Here is an 18,647-nt window from a genome sequence, read left to right as displayed (position 1 = left end):
AATAAAGCTGCATTATGTTGGTTTTTGTTAATTAGAGCAATTATGGAGTAAAAGTTGGTAAATAGAATTCCAGGTACAGATGAGCCATAACTTCATTAAATAGGTAAATTTCCCTATGTTCTCACTCTTCACTAACACCTTTCCAACCCTGATTCTGGCTAGGGTCATGACAATATCCTTTATCTCCCTTGTTAGTGATGGTCCAGAGATCCGTTAATATTTTTGACAATGAACAAACTACCAAAAAATCCATTGATTTATTTTTCTCAATGAAAACAATAGAAAAAAGATGTTAATTGTGTTTCTTTGATATGCTTTACTCATGAGTACTAATTTTTGAACCATTAAATCATTCTATTTGTTTCTTCTTTTTTGATTCTGAATGCTTTTAATTTTATAATTTTAACAGCAACACCCACAAACCAACTTACTGATACAAGCACTCCTCCACTACCGAAAGTAATATATGGTCATGAAATAACCACCCAGAGAAGAGCATCACTGAGCAGCCAGGTAAGATTGAAAGTTTTTTTTAAAATAAAACATTTCTTTCTTGATGGAACATTAGAAAGCTTTTCAAGACCCCTGTAAGTCTCTTTTTTTTAATATCACTATTATATGGTTGATTTTTCTTCACTTGCTTATGTCCCACAGCAGTCGATTTTCAAATCAGGCACATTTCAAAACGACAAAACTGGATGTTGTAAAATGAATCCTCACCACAGCTCAACCAAATCTGAAAGGAACATGGGCCCCAATGAAAATATTTTTTAAAATTTGGGTGTTGTAGGACTAATTTTAAATTTTAAAGTAAGTGGGACGCTAGTCTAGGAGATTCTCAGTAGTTAATCTGAGGAGAATGTCTGATGTTCCAAAGTTATGTAACTCTTTCAACTCCTTTTGAGTGAAGAGGAGCAGGAACCTGAACAGGTAATCCCTAAGATCGTAACAACACAAGACCTTTTGGTTAAACAAAATTGGTCTGTGATGTTCCTGCATAGCTGTCTGACCCAGCAGTGAATCTGCACAGCTTTCTGCCTCTGCTGTTTGATTTCCAGTATCTCTGGACATCGGAGTTCATCTAAGAAAAATAAACAAAACCTGCACCCACAGCTCCCCGCTCACATCTGTCCAAGGCCCCAAAGGAGCCTTCCACGTCCATCAAAGTTTCACCTGCACTTCTACACATTGTCATTTACTGTATCCATCACTCCCAATGCAGTCTCCTTTACATTAGTGAGACAGGATGCCTACTTGCAGAGCGCTTCAGAGAACGTCTCCAGGACACCCGCACCAATCAACCCTACTGTCCCGTGGCCGAACACTTCAACTCCCCCTCCCACTCTGCCGAGGGCATGCAGGCCCTGGGCCTCTTCCATCGCCATTCCCTAACCACCCAACGCCTGGAGGAGGAATGCCTCATCTTCCGCCTCGGGACCCTTCAACCCCATGGCATTAATGTGGATTTCACCAATTTTCCCCTCCCCCCACCTTACCCTAGTTCCAACCTTTCAGCTCAGCACCATCTTCATGACACACCCCATCTGTCAATCTTACTTCCCACCTATCCGCTCCACCCTCCCCCCTGACCTTTACCCCCATCTCCATTCATCTATTGCAGTCAGCTACTTTCCCCCCTCCAATCCCACACCCCTCCCATTTATCTCTCCAGCCCCCAAAGCTCCCAGATTTTGCCTGAAACGTCGATTTTCCTGCTTCTCGGACGCTGCTTGACCTGCTGTGCTTTTCCAGCACTACACTCTTGAAGCATAATTCACAGCTGACCTTGAAGAAATCTGTGTGGGAGAGCTCAGAACAGGGGAGCAGCTAAGTGGCTAGTTCTAAAGTGTACACTAACATTTTTTGGTAAATCTACAATAGGGTAGAGTGGGTTCTTTTTTGATTTATATTTTTTATTGAGATCTGTTTCTTGATTGAACTTTAAACATATAAAATCATAAATACTAAATTAGCCTGGAGCACTGTTTTTAGAGCAGTAAGACTGCTATTTTCTGGGTCTGTAAATTTTAAAGGGGCAAAGATAACCTTTATTAGAGTGATGTCCACTTCCTGATGAACGTGGGAGATGATGGAGAGTTTCCATGTCATGAAGATTATGTCTGGAGGAAGTGTGTTTGGTTGCAAATTCTTTCGGATCACAAGGTTCATTTGAAGCAGCAGTTAGAGGTGATAAGGAATTTGCAGGAGCTATGAGGTGTGATACATGACAGTTGCAGAAAGGTGGATGGATTACCTCCATGAAAGATAGGAGAGGGAGGCAAGTCATGCAGGAGTTTCCTGTGGCTATCCTCATCCCCAGGTATGCTGTTTTGGAAAGTGCAAAGGGTGATGGCCTCTTGGGGCAATGTAGCACTGAGTGCCAGATATCTGGTACTGAGACTGACTGATGTAACGAGGGGTACATCAGGTTTCAAGTGATCGATTGTGATAGGGAACTCTCTAGTCACAGACACAGACAGACATTTCTGCAGTCAACAGTAAGACATCAGAATGGTGTGTTGCCTCCCTTGTGCCAGGATCAAGGATATCTAGGAGAGGGTGCAGAATATTCTGAAAAAAGGAGAGGGACCAGCAGGAGGTAGTTGTACACATTTGAACTAATGACATAGGAAGAGAAAAGGATGCGATTCTGAAAAGTGAATATAGGAAGTTAGGGAGAAATTTACGAAGGAGGTCCTCAAGGGTAGTAATATCTAGATTACGTCTAGTGCCACAAGCTTGTGAGGGTAGGAATAGGAGGATTGAGCAGATAATTAAGTCGCTGAGGAACTGGTGCAGGTGAGGATGATTTTTATTCTTGGATCATTGAAATGTCTTTTAGGGTAGAAGTAACTTGGATAAGAAGGATGGATTGCACCTGAATTGGAAAGGGACTAATATAGATTAGATTAGATTACATTACATTACAGCGTGGAAACAGGCCCTTCAGCCCAACAAGTCCACACCGACCTGCCGAAGCGCAACCCACCCATACCCCTACATTTACCCCTTACCTAACACTACGGGCAATTTAGCATGGCCAATTCACCTGACCTGCACATCTTTGGACTGAGGGAGGAAACCGGAGCACCCGGAGGAAACCCACGCAGACACAGGGAGAACGTGCAAACTCTATACAGTCAGTCGCCTGAGGCGGGAATTGAACCCGGGTTTCAGGCGCTGTGAGGCAGCAGTGCTAACCACTGTGCCACCGTGCCGCCCATGATTTGCTCTAGCAAATCTTCCCATATACTGATGGGAAGATTTGCTAGAGCTGCTCAGGAGGATTTAAACTAGTAAGGGTGGGATGGGGCGAGGTGTTGGTGGGACCCAGGGCAATAGTGAGGAAAGAGATCATTCTGAGACTGGTATATTTAGGAAAAGGAGCAAGTGAAATAGTCAGGGCAGGAAGGCACAAAACAGTGAACGAGGTAGGACTGATTAAACTGCATTTATTTCAATGTATGAGGCCTAACAAATAAGGCAGATTAACTCAACTCATGGTTGGGACATGGACTGGGATATCATAGCAATTAGAGACACATGGCTGAGGAATGGCAGGTTAATGTTCCAAGGTTTTTATGCTATAGGAAGTTTAGAAAGGGGGGCAAGAGAGGAGGGGAGTGGCATTTTTGAGTAGGCATAAAATTGTGGCTGTACTTAGGGAGCATATTCCTAGGAATACGTCAGGGAAGTTATTTGGGTGGAACTGAGAAATAAGAAAGGGGTGGTCACTTTATTTGGATGGTACTGCAGGAGTGTAAAAAAGGGGCATGTGATAGCTCTAGCAAATAGGGTTAAGGAGAATCCAAAGGGGTTTTATAAATACATTAAGGACAAAAGGGTAACTAGGGAGAGAATGGTGCCCCTTAAAGATCAGCAAGGCCGCCTATGTGTGAAACTGCAAGAGATGAGGAAGATACTATATGAGTATTTTGTATCAGTGTTTACTATGGAGAAGAATATGAAAGATAGAGAACATGGGGAAATAAACAGCGACAGCTTGAAAAATGTCAATATTACAGAGGAGGAAGTGCTGGATGTCTTAAAACACATGAAGGTAGATAAATTCCTGGGACCTGATCAGGTGCACCCTAGAACTCCGGAAAGCTAGTGAAGTGATTGCTGGACCCCTTGTTGAGATATTTGTATCATTGACAGCCACACGTGAGGTGCTGGAAGACTGGAAGTTGGCTCATGTGGATCCACTATTTTAGGAAAGTGGTAAGGAAAGGCCAGTAAACTCTCGATCAGTGGGCCTGACATCAATGGTGGGCAAGCTGTGGGAGGGAATCCTGAGGGAGAGGATTAACATGTATTTGGAAAGGCAAGGACTGAGTAGAGTTAATAATGTGGAGGTAAAAACAATGACTGCAGATGATGGAAACCAGATTCTAGATTAGAGTGGTGCTGGAAATGCACAGCAGTTCAGGCAGCATCCGAGGAGCAGGAAATTCGACGTTTTGTGCAAAACCCCTTCATCAGGAATAGAGGCAGAGTCCCTGCAGGGTGGAGAGATAAATGAGAGGAGGGTGGGGGTGGGGAGAAAGTAGCATAGAGTACAATGGATGAATGGGGATGGGAATGAAGGTGATAGATCAGAGAGGAGGGTGGAGTGGATAGATGGAAAGGAAGATAGGCAGGTAGGACAAGTCATGGGGACTGTGCTGAGCTGGAAGTTTGGAACTGGGGTAAGGTAGGGGAAGGGGAAATGAGGAAACTGTTGAAGTCCACATTGATGCCCTGGGGTTGAAGTGTTCCGAGGCGGAAGATGAGGCGTTCTTCCTCCAGGCGTCTGGTGATGAGGGAGCGGCGGTGAAGGATGCCCTGGACCTCCATGTCCTCGGCAGAGTGGGAGGGGGAGTTGAAATGTTGGACCACAGGGCGGTGTGGTTGATTGATGCGGGTGTCCCAAAGACGTTCCCTAAAGTGCTCTGCTAGGAGGCGCCCAGTCTCCCCAATGTAGAGGAGACCGCATCGGGAGCAACAAATATAATAAATGATATTGGTGGATGTGCAGGTAAAACTTTGATGGATGTGGAAGGCTCCTTTGGGGCAGTGGATGGAGGTGAGGGAGAAGGTGTGGGCGCGGGTTTTGCAATTCCTGCGGTGGCAGGGGAATGTGCCAGGACGGGAGGATGGGTTGTTGGGGGGCATGGACCTGACCAGGTAATCACGGAGGGAATGGTCTTTGCGGAAGGTGGAAAGGGGTGGGAGGTAAATATATCCCTGGTGGTGGGGTCTGTTTGGAGGTGGCGGAAATGTCATCGGATGATTTAGTTCATGCGAAGGTTGGTAGGGTGGAAGCTGAGCACCAGGGGATTCTGTCCTTGTTACGGTTGGAGGGGTGGGGTCTGAGGGCGGAGGTGCGGGATGTGGACAAGATGCGTTGGAGGGCATTTTTAACCACGTGGGAAGGGAAATTGCGGTCTCTAAAGAAGGAGCCCATCTGGTGGGTGTTCTGTGTTGGAACTGGTCCTCCTGGGAGCAGATACGTCAGAGGCGGAGGAATTGGGAATACGGGATGGCATTTTTGCAGGAGGTAGAGTGGGAAGAGGTGTAATCCAGGTAGCTGTGGGAATCAGTGGGTTTGTAAAGAATGTCGGTGTCAAGTCAGTCGTCATTAATGGGGATGGGCAGGGAGGTGTCAGAGATGGTCCAGGTAAATTTAAGGTCAGGGTGAAATGTGTGGTGAAGTTGATGAATTGCTCAACCTCCTCGCGGGAGAACGCGGTGACACCGATGCAGTCATCAATGTAGCGGAGGAAGAGGTGGGGAGTGGTGCCGGTGTAACTACGGAAGATCGACTGTTCTACATAGCCAACAAAGAGACAGGCATAGCTGGGGCCCATATGGGTGCCCATGGCTACCCCTTTGGTCTGGAGGAAGTGGGGGGATTCGAAGGAGAAATTGTTAAGGGTGAGGACCAGTTTGGCCAAACAAATGAGAGTGTCGGTGGAAGGGTACTGTTGGGGATGTCAGGAGAGGAAGAAACGGAGGGCTTGGAGGCCCTGGTCATTGAGGTTGGAGGTGTAGAGGGATTGGATATCCATGGTGAAGATGAGGCGTTGGGGGCCGGGAAAATGGAAGTCTTGGAGGAGGTGGAAGGCATGGTGTCTTGAATGTACGTGGGGAGTTCCTGGACTAGGGGGGATAGGACAGTGTCGAGGTAGGTGGAGATGAGTTCAGTGGGGCAGGAGCATGCTGAGACAATGGGTCGGCCAGGGTGGTCAGGCTTGTGGATCTTGGGAAGGAGGTAGAATCAGGCAGTGCGGGGTTCCCAGACTATGAGGTTGGAAGCTGTAGGTGGATCTCCTGAAGTGATGAGGTCTGGGAGATGATGGCTTGATGATGGGGGGTGGGGTCATGGTCGAGGGGGCAGTAAGAGGAGGTGTCTTCGAGTTGGCGTCTGGCTTCAGCGGTGTAGAGGTCAATGCGCCAGACTACCACTGCACCCTGTTTATCCGCTGGCTTGATTATGAGGACGGAATTGGAGCAGAGGGAGTGGAGGGCTGCATGTTGTGAGGGTGAAAGGTTGGAGTGGGGGAGGGGGGTAGACAGGTTGAGGTGGTTAATGTCCCGGCAGCAGTTGGAAATGGAGAGGTCGAGGGCCGGTAATAGGCCAGCACGGGGTGCCCAGATGGATGGAGTGTGTTGGAAATGGGCGAACGGTCCTCGGAAGGTGGGCGGGAGTCCTGATTGTACGAAGTGTCGATTTTCCTGCTCCTCGGATGCTGCCTGAACTGCTGTGCTTTTCCAGCACCATTCTAATCTAATGATTTGGAGACAATGGTGTTGGACTGGGGTGTATAAAGTTAAAATTGCACAACACCAGGTTATATTCCAACAGGTTTATTTGGAAGCACTAGCTTTCAAAGCGCTGCTCCTTCATCAGGTGATTGTGGAGAATAAGGTTGTAAGATAGCAAAAGTTTACAGTGTGATGTAACTGAAATTATTTAACAATTGGTGTCATGTCGGCTCAGATAAGGTATTGTAGGTGTTAGCTCTCTGTGAGGCTGTCTGTGTCACAATGGTCAGACTGATTCTAATCTAAAAAATGGATTTATAGAATCTTATATGGATTCATGCAATATTTGAGCAAAGTAAAATGTAATTCTGCAAGTGCAAATTCATCCCACAAACTACGGTGGGGAGGTTTTGGGGGGTTTATGGGTGTCTGTGAGAGGGCGTGTGTATGTGGGCGGCATGGTGGCACAGTGGTTAGCACTGCTGCCTCACAGCGCCTGAGACCCGGGTTCAATTCCCTCCTCAGGCGACTGACTGTGTGGAGTTTGCACATTCTCCCTGTGTCTGCGTGGGTTTCCTCCGGGTGCTCCGGTTTCCTCCCACAATCCAAAAGATGTGCAGGTCAGGTGAATTGACCATGTTAAATTGCCCGTAGCATTAGGTAATGGGTAAATGTAGGGGTATGGGTGGGTTGCGCTTCGGCAGGTCGGTGTGGACTTGTTGGGCCGAAGGGCCTGTTTCCACACTGTAATGTAATCCAATCTAATGTGTGTGAGTATAAAGATGTTTAAGTCTGTGAGAGTGTGTGTGTGTGAGAGAGAGAGAGCAGAGGCTGATAATCAAGTTCGGTACCCATGGCAATGGCCTCAACCGGGACCTTGTGTTCATGTCACACTACAGGTGACCCCATTACATACACACACACACACACACCCACACACTCTCTCTCCCCACATGCACTCCCATACACACACACTCTCTCTCCCCACATGCACTCACACACACTCTCTCTCCCCACATGCGCTCCCACACACACACTCTCTCTCTCCACATGCACTCCCACACACACACACACACACACACACACTCTCTCTCTGTCTCTCTCTCTCTCCACATGCACTCCCACACACACTCTCTCTCCACATGCACTCCCACACACACACTCTCTCTCTCCACATGCACTCACACACACACACACACACACTCTCTCTCTCCACATGCACTCCCACACACACACACTCTCTCTCCCCACATGCACACCCACACACACACTCTCACAGACTTAAACACCTTTACACTCACACATACACACACCCTCTCACAGACACTCATAACAACCCCCCCCCCCCACCGCACACACACACACATGTTTATGGAGTGAATTTGTACTTGCAGAATTACATTTTACTTTGTTCAAAAACTGCATGAATCCATGTAAGATTCTGTAAATCTGTTTTTAGATCAGAATCAGTCTGACCATTGTGGCACAGACAGCCTCACAGGGAGTTAACACCTTCAATACCTTATCTGGGCCAACATGACATCAATTATTAAAGTGCACTTGAGAATGTAACTTTTTTTAAAAAGTCTTGCAATTTACATAATCCAGGTCTCTTTCAATATATAATTTCCGTTACATCACACTGTAAACTTTTGCTATAAATTCTGTGTCTTACAATCTTATTCTCCACAACCACCTGAAGGAGCAGCGCTCCGAAGCTAGTGCTTCCAAATAGACCTGTTTGACTATCCGTAATTAAAGTTAAAAATCACACAACACCAGGTTATAGTCCATGTAGCTTTGTGCATAGGAGATCATGTCTCACTAACTTAATTGAGTGTTTGAAGAAGTGTTGAAGAGGATTGATGGCAGTGTGGTAGGCCTGATCTAGATGGACGTCAGGGAGGAGAAAATGAGGACTGCAGATGTTGGAGATCAGAGTTGAGAGTGTGGTGCTTGAAAAGCAGAGCAGATCAGGCAGCATCCAAAGAGCAGGAGAATCGATATTTCGGGCATGTCCTTTATTAGGAATGAGACTTGTGGGCTGGGGGGCTGAGAGATAAATGAGAGAGGGGTGGGTTTGAGGGGGAAGGTAGCTGAGAAAGCGATAGGTAGATGAAGGTGGGGGAGAAGGTGATACATCAGAGCAGAGGGTGGAGCGGATAGATGGGAAAGGTGATGGACAGGTCAGGATGGCAGTGCCGAGTTGGTGGCTTGGGACTGGAATAATGTTGGGGGAGGGAAAATGAAGAAACTGTTGAAATCCACAAAGATCCCATGTGGTTGCAGGGTCCCAAGGCGAAATATGAGACGTTCTTCCTCCAGGTGTCAGGTGGGTACATTTTGGCGATGGAGGAAGCCTGCATGTCCTTGGTAGAGTGGGACGGGGAGTTGAAATGTTCAGCCATGGGACGGTGGGGTCGATTAGTGCAGGTGTCCCAGAGATGTTCTCTGAAACAATCTGCAAGTAGGCATGCTATTTCCCCGGTGTAGAGGAGACCACATCGGGTGCAACAGATACGGTAGATGACATTGGTGGTGGTACAGGTAAATTTCTATCAGGTGTGGAAGGATCCTTTGGAGCCTTGGATGGAGGTGAGGGGAGTGGTGTGGGCGCAAGTTTTGCACTTCCTGCAGTGGCAGGGGAAGGTGCTGGGAATGGGGTGTGAGCTGGTGGGGGGGGGAGGCATGGACCTGACGAGGGAGTCGAGGAGGTAATGGTCTCTCCATGATCTCTGATAGGGGTGGGGAGGGAAATATGTCTCTGGTGATGGGATCCGTTTGTAGGTGGCGGAAGTGGCAGAGGATGATGCGATGAATGCGGAGGTTGGTGGGTTGGAAGGTGAGGACCAGGGAATTCTGTCCTTGTTACGTTGGGACGGGTGAGGTTCAAGGGCGGTGGTGCGGGAAGTAGAGGAGATGCGGTGGAGGGAAGGGAAATTGGAAGAAGGGTATCATCTGGGATTTTCTAAGGTGAACTATACGGACTATATGCATTCAACAAGGTTCCTCATGGTAGGCTGGTTAGCAAGGTTAGATCATATGGAACACAAGGAGAACTAGCCATTTGGGTACAAGGGTAGTTTGAAGGTCAAAGACAGGGAGTGGTGGTAGAGTATGCTTTTTAGACTGGAGCCCTGTGACCAGCACTGTGCCACAAGGATCGGTACTGTGTCCACTATTTTTTGTCATTATATAAATGATTTGGATATGAACGTAGGAGGTATGGTTAGTGGTTGTGGCAGATGAAGGAGCAGTGCTCTGAAAGCCAGTGCTTCCAATTAAACCTGTTGGACTATAACCTGGTGTTGTGTGATTTTTAACTTTGTACACCCCAGTCCAACACCGGCATCTCCAAATACAGGAATGTTCCCAAGGTATTGAGGGTTTGAGCTATAAGGAGAGGCTGAATAGGCTGGGGCTATTTTTCCTGGAGTGTTGGAGGCTGAGGTGATCTTATAGAGTTTATAAAATTGAGAGGCATGGATGCGGTAAATAGACAAGGTCTTCTCCCCAGGACGGGGACGTCCAGAACCAGAGGGCATAGGTTTAAGGTGTGAGAGGAAAATTTAGTAAGAGACCTAAAGGGCAACCTTTTCACACAGAGGGTGGTGCGGAATGAGCTGCCAGAAGTTATGGCAGTTGGTGCGATTACAACATTTAAAAGGAATCTGAATGGGTATATGAATATAACAGTTTAGAGGGATACAAGCCAAATACTCGCAAATGGGACTAATCATTTTAGGGTATCTGGTTGGCATGGGCAACTTGGACTGAAGGGTCTGTTTCCGTGCTATATATCTCTGACTCTGTTGCTGACTCTCTCGAGGTCAGAAGTCGTACAACACCAGGTTATAGTTCAATAGGTTTATTTGACATCACAGACTTTTGAAGCGCTGCTGCTTCATCAGGTGAAGTTGTTCTCAGGCATGCAAATGTGAGCATGACTGACAATCCTAAATTGGTTATCTGCATAATGCTTTGCACACTCCATTATCCAGCAAATGTTGTTCAATTACAGGATCACGTTTAATGATGAACACTGTATGGCAAGTTTTGAAAAGAATAAGCAAGATGCATACAGTCTTTGGGACCCCAGCTTTCATACTGGCAATACACTAGCAATATAATTTGTATAGTGTTGGTATATCAACAGCATATCTCTTAAGTAGTCAGTCTAATCAGAGTCAACCAGCTGAGTTTAAAATTGAAACAGGTTAACTGTAGCTCAGCATTAATGAGTGCAATCTCCCTGTCAATGCTTCTACCAATCAGAGTCCATTTCAGTCAGCACTGTACAGTCTCGCACGATAAATGTTATTTTCCCAAGAATTAGTATTCTTGTGATATGTCCTATGAGTGAAAGAAACTTCCACAAAATACTTTTTTTCCATCATTGTTGACTGGTGGAGTGTAAATGAAGAACTACTGATTTTCCTTTTACTTTCCTACATAACCTACTCTCAAACACTAGTTAATTTTTAATTCTGCCCTTTGAACCTCCTCTGGACCAGCCATGTAAAGAATGAAAATACGAAGTGAAATGACTGACATAGTTTAAATCATAATGAATATAACGTTCTTCTTTCTCACTGTTCGTACTCAGCCATCTAGAAAGTTCTGAAATGTTTGTAACTTTTGTTACGTCAAGTATGTTTATTGTAAGTACTTAGAAATATATAACCTGAGTTGCTTGACTTAGAGTGCATATAAAATGGTATGTGATGTCTCAGTTCTCAGTACAGCTAGGGGCTATGCAACACCTAAAGGAGCAGTTAGAACAGAGGACACAGATTTTGGAAGCAAATATTCAGCGTCAGCAAGAAGAACTTCGGAAAATCCAACAGCAACTTCACCTTGTCCAAGGACAGGGGCTTCAGGTAGGTCAAACAGAACAGATGATAATTAAGCAGAACTTGTTTATGGTAAAGGTAGGGTCACTCATCCCAATAATTCATAACTTGATGCTAGATAATTCCTGTACCTCAGTGTGAGGGTTTTTTATGTGATGGGCATCATTGGCAATGCCAACATTTCATTTATTTCTAATTGCACTGAGTGACTGATGGACATGTTCAGGAGAAGCTTAAGAGTGGACCACATTAGTATGCATCATGAGTCATGTGTACGCCAAACAAGGTAAGAACAATAGATTCCTAGTTTGATAGGCACTATTACTGAGACTAGTTTTCTATTGCATAATTATTACCTGAAATTAAATTTCACCAGTTATTGTGATGTATTTTGAACCTGCTTTTCCAAGGCATTAGTGATATTTACTTCTATTCCACCATGTCCTCCTCTTGACCTTCCATTGAACCTCTTATGCTGAAATTGGGAGTTTTGACAACTTAGAGTCCCATATGCATAAAGTAGCTTTTCGGTTCTGTATGCTCTGATTTTTAGAATCTGAATAGTGACGTAGGTGTGTTGTTGGTCCACAGAGAATGCAACACCAAAACTGATATTTTTCATCATAATTCAACCTTAACAAGCTGTCACTGAAGTGTTGTAAGGAGTAGGAAGGAACCGTAGTTAATTTTTACAACTTGAAGGAAGCTTGTCTGAGAACACACCTGAAAAGTGGTACATCTCTATCTTATGCTCTTGCTTTGAAAATGAACAACTTCACATTTTGCCACATATATTCCATTTGTCAACTTTTTTGCCTACTTACTTAATCTAGCAATATATTTTTGTAAACTGTTTGTATCCCTTTCATAAGTTGTCTTACCATCTATTTTTGTGTCAACTGCAAATTTGGCTGCACTACATTTGCTTCTTTCTTCCAAGTCATGAATATATGTTGGAAACAATTATGGTCCCAGCACTCATCCCTGTGGAACCTCACTGGTTACAGGTTACTCACTTGTAAACGTATTGTGAAAAAAAAATGTTGCAAGACTTGTAAACCACATAATCTACAGAATGAAGTGGAAAAACTCCTGAACTGAGGCAGTCTTCAATGTTTTAACTTTGGATTGAGTAAGCATTTGCAGAGCAGAAACTTCCTTTTCCCAAGGTGGTTGTAGTTGTGAGAAGTTATTTGTATAGGTTAGATCACATCCAGTAAGGAAGCTTGATTATGTAGACTGCTAATGAACATTTTATTTCTGTAACGTAGATTGAAATATATGGGGCTGAATCGTACATTTTTCTTAGCTAAATCAGAATTAAGTAATTTTTTTTGGGGAGAGTTGTTGCCACAAGGCCTTGCAGGTTTTCTTATCCTTTTTTTTAACCAAACTTTCCTCCTTATTTACCTGTGTCATCCTGCTCCATGTTATCTTTCACATCCAATTTCTACATCATTTATCTTGCAGATACCAAGAGAGTTCCCTTCTCCATCACATCTACAGGTCTGACTTAACAGTTTTTATCAATTAGGTAAAAACAATGACTGCAGATGCTGGAAACCAGATTCTGGATTAGTGGTGCTGGAAGAGCACAGCAGTTCAGGCAGCATCCAAGGAGCAGTGAAATCGATGTTTTGGGCAAAAGCCCTTCATCAGGAATAAAGGCAGTGAGCCTGAAGCGTGGAGAGATAAGCTAGAGGAGGGTGGGGATGGGGAGAAAGTAGCATAGAATACAGTGGGTAAGTGGGGGAGGGGATGAAGGTGATAGGTCAGGGAGGAGAGGGTGGAGTGGATAGGTGGAAAAGGAGATAGACAGGTAGGACAAGTCCGGACAAGTCATGGGGACAGTGCTGAGCTGGAAGTTTGGAACTAGGGTGAGGTGGGGGGAGGGGAAATGAGGAAACTGTTGAAGTCCACATTGATGCCCTGATGTCGATTTCGCTGCTTCTTGGATGCTGACTGAACTGCTGTGCTCTTCCAGCACCACTAATCCAGTTTTTATCAATTCCTGGTCTTGGATGGCCTTTTCAGAAGAACATGCCATTCCCTTGACAACTCACCAGTCAGCAGATAGTCAGTTAAAGACTGAAGTCTCTTGCACATGCATCATCTTTAAATCTATGTACCCATACAGGCACTGGCATTCCAGAGCTTCCCTGTTCAATTAAGAATGTGTGCACAAGATGTCAGAGAAAGATGTTATTACATTTCTCTGATCGGGTCTTGCAGATCCTGGTGGATGGGAACCAGCTGTGTAGACACTAAATGCACTTTCCCATCATTCAGCCTGATACTTGGCGGATAATGATCTGCACGACTACTGCACTATCTACATTCAGGAGGAATAATGTGTGCACATTGCATTGGGTCCTGGTGCAACCTTTGACTATCCTTGTTCAACATCCCTAATGATTGGCTCTCTCTATGAGCAAAATTGTAAATGTCAAAGAATTGTCCAGTAGTGAAAATGCCGGAGAGTAGGGAAACTGCTTTACCTTTGATGGACCTGTGATAAATGTTGTTTCATTCAAAAGCCCTTTGGGCGAGTGCTGCAGCCATCTCCCTCACAGGCAAGTCAGTAACCCTTCTCACTGTGTAATTTTCTTTCCATTGCACATTTTCAAGCTCCAGCACAATATTAGGTGACAAAGCTCCTTTTTCCAGTGGCTTCCAAACTCATCCTACCCATGCCAGTGAGACCTCAAGTATCCACATCCCCTCACTAGTAATCCATATTGTTCACCCCACTTCTCGAAGTCCCCATGCAATCTGTCTATATGTACCTTCACTTGTCTACCCTTCCCAGCCAGACTCTGGCATATGAGATGACCAATCCTGGTGTGATCATTCACTAGCCCCTTCTCTTGGAACCAGGGTGTCTCCACTTTGCATTACACGCTTCCCAGCATACCTCTTAGCATGTCACCCCAATCCTTGCCCCCCCCGCCCCCACCAGAAAATCCCCTGCGATTCACAGTTGTACTTTACCTTGCACAAAGCCTGGAGTCCCTTATCCCAATGAATAAATTTCTGAGAGTCATGGTCTCACTTGCTATTGCTGCACTTGTTTTCCCCCTCCCCCAAAGCATTTCCCCTTAGTTCTGGAAATGGACCTGACATGCTGAGTATCTCTTCAACTGATGTAAGTCGATAGCTCTGCGCAAGATGTGCCAAGAGCTCTCTCAGGTCTCTCTAAATCTCCTTGACCTCATTAATCTTATTGCCCAGACTTGTTGCTACAAGCCAGTGGACTGACCATGGCCCACTTCATGGAACTGTGGATGCGCAGGGTCTCAAGATAGAGAACTCTACCCACCCAAATTTAGATGGAAATCAGACAGCAAATTCTCCTTGTTTGTTTATGATTCTGCAATGTTCAGCACTATTCATGACTTCTCAGATACTGGTGCATTCCAAATGTAACAAAACCTGAACAGCATTCAGATTATTCTAATTATGTAATATTTTGTTACACAAGTACCCGGTAATTCATCATTGGCAATCACACACTAACGAGTATGATTTTCCGCCTAGGAAATTCCATGTCACTGGTCAAAATACCATCTTCAACAAAAAATAATCCAACAAGCTCCCCATGACATTTAGTGTGGCATTACCAGTCTATCAACATCCTGTAGGTCACTGTTGACAAGAAACTGAACTGGACCAGCCAATGAAAGATCATGGCTACAAGAATAGTTCAGAACATTGGAAATCTGCAGTGAGTAACTCACTATCTATCTCCCTAAAACCTGTCCATCATCTGCAGGGCACAATCAGTGATGAACACTCTCCACATGACTGAAAGAGCACATTTCCAATGATCGTCTAGAAACTTGATATGATCTAAAACAAAGGCGGGCAAACACATGTGAACATCACAACTTTCAAGTTCCTCTCAAGGCCATCCACCATCCTGACTTAGAATTGCATCTCTGTTACTGGTTCAAAATCTTGGAACTTCTTTCCTAACAGGACTGAGAGTGTACTATCCCCTAAGAAATGCAATGATTAAAGAACATATGAACTTATGAATTAGGACTAGAAATAGGCCTCTTGAGTCACTTCACATTCCTGCCTCCCCTCGATATCCTTTTATCCACCTTGCTTATCAAGAATCTGTGAACCTCTGCCTTAAAAATATTCAAAGACTCTGCTTCCAAATACGTTTGAGGGAGAGTTCCAAAGCCTTGTGATCCTCTGGGAGAAAAGATTTCTCTTCATTTCTGTCTTAAGTAGGCAAACCCTTACTTTTAAACAGTCACTTCTAGGTCTAGGAGGAAACATTCTTTTCGTATGCATCCTGTCAAGATCTTTTAGCATCTTATATATTACTGTCAAGTCAACTCTCTCCCTTTTAAATTCAAGCAGATGTAAGCCTAGCCTCTCCGACATTTCCTCAAAAGAGAATTATTTCCAGAATTACTCTAGGAAACTTTTTATGAACTACTTCCAATGCATTGGGGAGGCAATGGTCTAATGGTATTAGTGTTAGATTATTAATCCAGAAAGTCAGCTAATGTTCGAGGGATCCTGCCACAACACATGGTGGAATTTGAATTCAATTACAAATAATGGGAATTAAGAATCTACTGATGACCACAAAACCACTGTCAATTTTCAGAAAAGCCCAATCTAGCTCACTGATTCCCTTCTGGGAAGGAAATCCACCATCCTCACCTGGTCTGGCCTACATGTGACTCCAGATCCACAGACACATGGTTGACTCTCAACAGCCCTGTAGTTAATTACGGATGGGCAATGAATGCTTGCTTACCCAGTGACACTCTCATCCTGTGAATACATTTTTAAAAATTGTATCCTTCCTAAATAAGACCATTATTGTATTCCTTGCGCTAGACTTGGTGTCAACAACTGAAATATAACCTCCCAGCTTGAATATTCCATTCCCCTTGGATATAATTCTGTTAGCTTTTCTAATTATTTGCTGTAAATGCATAATAGCCATACAGTTCATGCACTGAGATATCCTTGCATTTCAGAGCTTTGCACTCTCTCGCCACTTAGGTATGTTGTTTTATACTTCTTGGCAAAATGGACAATATCATACTTTCCCCTGCTCACTTAACCTATCAATGTCCATTGATCTCTTAGCCACTTATTTTCCAATCATCCTTTGCTTCATTAGCAAATTTAATAAAAATACCTTTGCTCCTTGATCCAACTCATTTACGTAAATTGTCAAATATCAAAGTCATGCACTGAACCCTGAGGTAGAACCCTCATCACATCTTGTTGATCAGGAAATGACCCACTTGTGCCATTCCGTTTCCTGTTAGCTAGCCAATTTTCAATTAGTGCCAATATGTTATCCCCTACTCCATAAACTTCAATATTCCACAATAAAGTTTTTGTTCTCTTTCTCATTGTACTTTGCTTCTTCAAATTTGTTAAATTGATTAGAATTTCACACAGCCAGTTTGACTCTGCCTGCTTTCTTTGAATTTTTGCAAGTACCCCTCTATAACATCTTTAATAGCTTTTAACATCTTTCCTGTATCAGATTTCAAGTTAACTGGCCTGTAGCTTCCTGCTTTCTGTCTCCTTTTTTTAAATAGAATAGTACATTGTTATTTTACAATCTAATGGAACTTTCCCTGAATCCAGAACAACTATCTCACCAGCCTCTTCTAAAAATGAAGTATATCAGTACCTGGGAACCCATCAGCTTGCAGCTCCAATGATTTGTTCAGTACCACTTCCCTGTTTGTAATTTGTTTGTAATTTTGTTGAGGTCCTCCATCCCTTCCATTTCCTGATTACTGTGATTCCTGATGCAAAAAGGGTGAGAAAGGAAGATATAAAAGAGACCTCAGGGGCAACTTTTTCACCCAGAGGGTGTTACGTGTATGGAATGAGCCGCCGGAGGAAGTGGTGGAGACTGGTACAATTGCAACATTTAAGAGGCATTTGGATGGGTATATGAATAGGAAAGATTTAGAGGGATATGGGCTGGGTGCTGGCAGGTGGGACTAGATTGGGTTGGGATATCTGGTCGGCGTGGATGGGTTGGACCGAAGGGTCTGTTTCCATGCTGTACATCTCTATGATTCTAAAATACCTGTTCAATTCATCTGCCATCTCTTTATTTTCCATGAATTCTCTGACTCATTTCCTACAGAATTAATATTTCTTATACTCTAACCTTCTCTCTTTATCAGTCTTTTAGTCATCTTGCTGAGTTTTATATTGTGCACTTTCTTTTGACATGCCATCCATTTTTGCCTAATCATGTGCTTTTTCTTTAAGTTTGACACTATCTTTAATTTTTTTTTAGCTAACTGTGGATTGTAGGTTATACCCTTGAAAATTTCCTTACTCATTGGATTGTATTTGCAAATATCCCCAAAATATCACCACAGTCATGATAATGACTTATCTCTTATGCTAATTTGCCAGTTTGTTTTAGCTAGCTTGCTTTCATGTTGTCATAATTGCCCTGATTTAAGTCTAAAATGCAAGTTTAGGACCTGCTTTTTCTCCCCCTTAAATCAAATGGAAAATCCAATCATATTATGATCCCTGCTATCTAGGAATACTGTCATTATGAGGTTATTATTTAATCCTGTTTCATTGTACATACCAAGTCTAGTACAGTCTGTTTTCTGATGCACTCCAGACATGCTGTTTTAAGAGACTACCCTGAAAACTTTCTTTGAATGTCTCATCTAGGCTACCTTTACCTATCTGATTTCTTTTCCATTCAATATGTAGATTAAAATGCCCTTTTATGACTATCACCATACCTTATTGGCAAGCTCCCATTCGTTTTTTCCCTTAAACTCTGTCCTGCCATGTGTTGACTATTAGGTATCCTGGACACCATTCTTACTTGTGACTTCTTAGCTTTATCATTTCTCATCTCAATCCAAATCACTTGTATATTGAGATCTCTTCAACGTAGCTCATTGCTCTCTATTGGAATAATATCTTCTTATTGTTAGTTTTATTATTAATAGACTTTTATTAACAAACCAACCACTCCATCTTATCCTACATTCCTGTCCTTCCTAAATGTCA

At 43.9% G+C, this 18,647-nt stretch overlaps 1 protein-coding gene across 4 annotated transcripts in view; it reads left to right on the top strand.

Moving 5' to 3' along the window:
- clocka (clock circadian regulator a) overlaps positions 1-18,647 on the top strand; it is a 142,654-nt gene that overhangs the window by 114,600 nt on the left and 9,407 nt on the right. For all 4 annotated transcript variants that reach the window (XM_043690694.2, XM_087988202.1, XM_043690703.2 and 1 more), the window contains 2 exons: positions 410-513; positions 11,484-11,630. In XM_043690694.2, the coding sequence (XP_043546629.1) occupies positions 410-513; positions 11,484-11,630 (251 nt within the window). The remainder of the gene's footprint in view (positions 1-409; positions 514-11,483; positions 11,631-18,647) is intronic.

The sequence above is a fragment of the Chiloscyllium plagiosum genome, unplaced genomic scaffold, assembly GCF_037043375.1.
Source record: "Chiloscyllium plagiosum isolate Xiang-an unplaced genomic scaffold, Cpla_swu_hap1 HiC_scaffold_1, whole genome shotgun sequence".
NCBI classification, from domain to species: Eukaryota; Metazoa; Chordata; class Chondrichthyes; order Orectolobiformes; family Hemiscylliidae; genus Chiloscyllium; species Chiloscyllium plagiosum.
This window is presented reverse-complemented; position numbering and strand designations above follow the sequence as displayed.